This window comes from Octopus bimaculoides, chromosome 4 (assembly GCF_001194135.2).
Source record: "Octopus bimaculoides isolate UCB-OBI-ISO-001 chromosome 4, ASM119413v2, whole genome shotgun sequence".
Classification (NCBI taxonomy): domain Eukaryota; kingdom Metazoa; phylum Mollusca; class Cephalopoda; order Octopoda; family Octopodidae; genus Octopus; species Octopus bimaculoides.
This window is the reverse complement of record NC_068984.1, coordinates 134418413-134424316: the sequence shown is the minus strand read 5'-3', so window position 1 is coordinate 134424316 and position 5904 is coordinate 134418413. Positions and strand designations below refer to the sequence as shown.

Sequence of the window (5904 nt, the reverse complement as noted above, 5' to 3'; positions counted from 1 at the left end):
ATATATCTTACATAGATAGATAGATAGATAGATAGATAGATAGATAGATAGATAGATAGATAGATAGATAATTTCTCCATTACTACATGGGCATCTTTGCATCTATGAATGTGTGTGTATAAATAAGCCCATATTATAATTTTAATTAAAAATCTGCCAGTTTTAAATTACTTCCATTTCAGTAGCAGGCAACAGCTATTCTGTAATGATTGAATTAATTATATTAGACAGAGAACCATTTAACTTGTTTGAGAAAGAAAATCAATAAAATCAGTTGAACTCTTCTAGGAACAGTGTGCAGGAGAGAGGAAACACACAAAAAAGATAGAAGTGATGAAAAGGAAAATCTAATACACATCATAATGAATGAAAACTGTTTGCTACATAATGTAGATATTTGTAAGAGATCAGTGTATCCTTTGTTTTACTGCTGTACCTGTCTTATCTTTCTTGCATTTGCTTTCCTTTTATATACATACTTGCACATTAATCAACAAGAAAGGGATAATTGCTCATAAAAAAATATTCATCAGTCTTGTTGTTTTAGATTATCTTGTTTCTTTGCTTGCTGTCTTTCCATTTACTTATTTTAAGAATTTGGTATCTTATATATTCTTATTTTAATAAGGATTTGTAATAAACTAAGATTAGAATGCTTGTCTGTTACATAGATTTTAAAGATAGATGAGTGGTTAGTGAGGGCTGTACAAGCCATGTACAGGGATGCTGTCAGTAAAGTGAGGGTTGGCAACGAGTATAGTGAAGATTTCTGGGTAGAGGTAGGGGTCCACCAAGGATCAGTCCTCAGCTCTTTCTTATTCATCATAGTCCTCCAGGTAATAACAGAGGAATTCAAGACAGGATACCCCTGGAAGCTTCTCTATGCTGATGACCTTGCTCTAATAGCTGAGTCACTATCAGAACTAGAGGAGAAGTTTCAGGTGTGAAAGCAAAGTCTAGACTCAAAGGGCCTTAGCATCAATCTAGTAAAAACCAAATCACAAATCCCTTCAGGTAGATGGCCCTGCTCGATCTGTAGAAAAGGCGTAGGTAGAAACTCCAAAAGATGTACCCAATGTAAGCTATGGACACTTAAGAGGTGCAGCAATATCAAAGGAAGGCTAACTAGGAAGATTGTTTTTGTGTGTGGCAAATACTCAAGGGTAATAAACACTGAAAATGTGCAGAAAACAGCTTCCGTCACATGCCAGGGGGGAAAACTAGAAGTATTTGATAGCTTCTGTTACCTAGGTTACCAAGTCAGTAGTGGGGGTAGATGCTCTGAGAGTGTAGCTGCTAGAATAAGAATAGCCTGGGTAAAGTTCAGAGAGCTCCTACTTCTGCTGGTGACAAAGGGCCTCTCACTCAGAGTAAAAGGTAGACTTTATGACACGTGTGTGAACAGCCAGTGCTGTGTTATAGTAATTGTACTAATATTATGTAATAATAATAATATTATTATTATTATTATTACATAATATTAGTATTATTACTAATATTATGCTTTATATATTGATGTTCTGTTTTCTTTTCATTTTATAGGTGACCTTGGGGAATATTTTAATGTGGCCCTCATTGGTGGGGGTGTGGACCTATCAGTAAACCTCGGATCTGGAAAGTATGATGCAAATATCAATCCCCCAAATCAACGATTTGATGACAACAAATGGCATCTTGTAGAGGTAACCAGAGAATCTCGTGAGGTAGGTAGTCTTTTTGTAGATAAATTACTTACCATTTAATCTGGACTGTCTCAATTCAAGTTATTAACCTATAGATAGTTTGAAAAGTTTAGATTTATTCATCTACTTCTATGAAAATATGTTGCTGGTAGTTTCAGTTACTTCTACATTTTTGCTGTGTGTACATGGCATGAAACTGGAGGATTAGTTAATGAATTTAATATTACTATTAATAATATTAATTTTTTATTTTGTTTCAGCACTTTGATTTTGTTTTATATTATTACTATATCGTTAAAATGCTTTTTAGAATTTGTCTAAAAAATAAACATTGTTTTTTTTTATTAATATATGAAATATAAAAATATTAATATTCATATCAGTAATGTTTATTATTTCAAAGAAGGAAAATAATTCTTGCAACCTTTCTAAGCTTTAGTGCAGTTTATATGATTGGTGACCTTGAAATTGTATGATTTTGTGGTTCAAGAAACAAACATTAATAGGGAATGACTTCTTAGGAGCTGCACATTTGGGTGGAAAAAATAGGATTTAGCATAAGTTCTGGGTGGGTGGGGGCAGGTGTTATAAATGAGACAAGGAAAGACAAGAAGGATATTGTGTGTGTTTAGATGATAGTGGTAGAGAGTAGGAAATTTCCAAAAGTAGAATTTTTTGAAATACAAATTGAATGATGTAGCTTTTGTCGGTTTTGAAAATTTAAGTTTGACATATCACATGTACTTCATTCATGTTTAATGTCATTTGAGAGGTTCAGTTCTCATGTTACTCCTAATTTCTCTCAAGTTTTGTTTGGTACAGATATAGTTTCCATCATCACCTCATAGCACTTTTTCACTCAGTATACATGAAGAATTTGAAATTGACTATTTTATGTTCTCAGTTTTTTTTACTTGCCTTTGCCATATTAATCGGTACAGTAGGGCATGTCTGTTGGATCTAGCTATGTGAACTTTAGTTATTGTTTTTTGCTGAGCTTGGCAATCCATACATATCGCATTCCAGTTATTGTCTACATTTCACTTTGTTCTATATTTTTTAAGTATATCATTTATCTCTTATAGATGTTTTCTAACCATTCTCTTTGTATAACTGTTTGGTTAAATGAAACTTGTCAATTTGCTATAAATTGTCCTTTAAGAAAACTAATCCATATCTTGTATTCCCCACAAGTATCTACAATATTCTCATCTATTTTCTGTCACAAACTCCTTCTAATTAACACATTTCTAGCTCTTCATATCTCTTTTACCTGAGCACTAACCTATGAAGAGAGCATTACTTACAAAGTAGAAAACTAATAGCATAGTCTTTTATTTCTTGGGACATGGTCAAAACCCTCAAACACACCTATATATCTGCTCCAGTGATTTTTGAAAACACCATACATATCCTGCCATACCTCATTCCTAAAGCTTCAGTTTCCTTTAATGTCATTTTAGAATATGTTGAAAATAGCAGCAAAATTAGCATTAAAATTTTATAATTCATTCCAGTTAAGCTATCACAGCAATTTTGTATATGTGATATATAAATACATATATATTTATGAATAACTAATGTACACACATGTACATATCTATTTTATATATTACAGATACACACAAATATATATATATATATATATATATATAAAAGAACAAATGTATATAATGTATTTGTGTAAGAGCAAGTATATAAACATAAACACATGAGTGTGTATAAGCATATTTACTCTTGCTTTGTTTGACCAGCTGAGATTTTTATCATGCTACTATGCTTACAACTTCTTTTGGGTGGTGTTTCCATTGCATTGCTGTGTCTGTGTGTACATGTGTGACTGAGTTTGTGAGTGAATGTCAATTTTACTTACACACCATCAAATTCTTCTCTGTATGTCTTTCTGTATACTCACACACACACTATGTGTGTATATGGATTAATGTGTACATTTGTGTTTGTGCGTGTGTATGTTTGAGTGAATGCATCTGTGCCTGTGTCTGTGTATATATAAAAAAATATATATGTATATACACATACATACACATACTCACAATATAGCTTATTAATGCCTTATAAATTCTGTTCTCTTTCAAGTTCCAGATATATTGGAACAGTGATGTAACATTTCTGCTTGTTTTTCACTAGGAGTTGATTTGCCATATCTATCTGTTATTGAAAGTGTTCTTTATGATTCCATATAGCATTCTTCCCTATCGTTTTTAGATTGTGATGTATGTCAATTACTAGAGTACTTTTGTGAGATTGTATTGAATGTTAGATTAATTTTAACTGATCAGTTAAACAAGATAAATTCTTTTTTCTGGTTCTTTTGTTTTGTGAGTTAATGCTTTAGTCATTCTTGGAATATTGTTAGACGAATGCTTTGTACTAGAAAATTTAGACACAAGATATTTAGGGTATTCTCCTGCTACAGTAATATTCTGCATTTGTTGATGTGATTAGAATTCATGTTAATATATAATTCTTGTAACTTTCTATGAGTACATTACTTAACCATAATTTTTGTTTAACAAGGAACTATTAGTGTCTAAATTGGTTCAGATGTTAATTTTAAAGTTAAGCTCCTGACCCATATGAGAACTGTTTTCAAAGAGATTTTGTGGAGAATTTACATCTCCACCACAAGCTGTTTTCTAAGAGTTTGTTCATAGGTAATGTATGTGGCTTTAAAGAAGTTAGGGTTATGTGTGAAAAATGTTGAATGCAGAAGGAAACGGAAAAGTTTCAGTTTATGCACACAGGAGTATGCTAGTTAAACTAAGCTATTAGTGGCAAGAAGAATGAATGAGAAAAGTTTTAAAAAGCCACAAAGCATATCTAAATTTATGGTGTAAGAATTGAAGTCATTTAACTGGAAACTTTCAGTCAACATGATTTGTAAAAGAAAGATAAAGCACCTTTTCAAGATACTTCTAGTGAAAATAAATTTGTACAATTATCTGTCAAGAAATGAATATATTATCAGATTAAAATGGTCAGTAAATTATAATCATAATATCCTGACTATGTATGCCAAAATAATATTCAATTACCTTTGCATTAACAAATATTTTTACATTCTAATTGTTTAATTATTGACATGTTTCTTATACAAAAAGCTTTTGTATTTTAAGAATTGAGACTGTCCATGTTTACTACTTTTATTTGTTCAATTATACAGCTAATCTTTGAATTTATTTGTCTATGTTTACAGTGGTTTAATACCTTCATCCTAGCTTTACTTGTTATTTCATTTTTATTTTCTGTTCTTTTCTTTATTTACCTGACTGAAGCAAAATTATTTCCCATTACTATTGTCATTGTGATTGCTATTGTGTACTTGTCATTAATTCCCAAAATATAGATAATGAATTATGCAGTATTTCTTGTGTATACCAGACACTTTTAAGAAATCAATCAGATAAATATGATAGAGGCAATTATTTAAGATACAAAATAATGCAGTATGAATTAATATTACCAGCATTTTGATATATCTATTCCAAATACACTTAGAAAATTAATATTAATATCTAAAGAAGATATAAACAATATAGTGTTGATTATGAAGACAGGTTTTGCTGAAATAAAATATGATTTCAAAATCAAAACACTTATAACAAAGTCTATATCTTGCAATATGTCCAATATAATATTGCTAAAATGTAAAATATTGCAATTATGTAGTAAATGATTAAATTTCAATGTATATAGAGTATAAAGTTTTCTATGAACATACATATTAATGTATACTTCTGTGTGATGTATATATATATGCATCATTGTATTTGCTATATCAATATGTATATACATACATACATACATACATATATATATATATATATATATATATATATATGTATACCTGTATAGAGAGTCAATTCAAATAAACAATCAATTCAAACAAGCAATTATTTCAAATAAATGAATAAAATTAATGAACAACAAGAGGACATGCACAAAGAGTGTATTAGCTTAGCTTGAGACTCAGTTAATATATTGATAGAGAGATAGATTGGTAGATAGATAGATAGATAGATAGATAGATAGATAGATAGATAGATAGATAGATAGATAGATAGATAGATAGATAGATAGATCATGCAGATACAATAATGCATATTTATATGTGAGGAGTATATATACGTAAGATATATATATTATATATGTATATATATATATCTTATGTGAGTATATATACATTTATATATATATATTT

General features: G+C 30.0%; 1 protein-coding gene across 7 annotated transcripts in view; it reads left to right on the top strand.

Annotated features, from left to right (window-relative positions):
- Positions 1-5904, top strand: part of LOC106880165 (neurexin-3) — a 359785-nt gene that overhangs the window by 137962 nt on the left and 215919 nt on the right. For all 7 annotated transcript variants that reach the window (XM_052967514.1, XM_052967515.1, XM_014930008.2 and 4 more), the window contains exon 5: positions 1543-1703. In XM_052967514.1, the coding sequence (XP_052823474.1) occupies positions 1543-1703 (161 nt within the window). The remainder of the gene's footprint in view (positions 1-1542; positions 1704-5904) is intronic.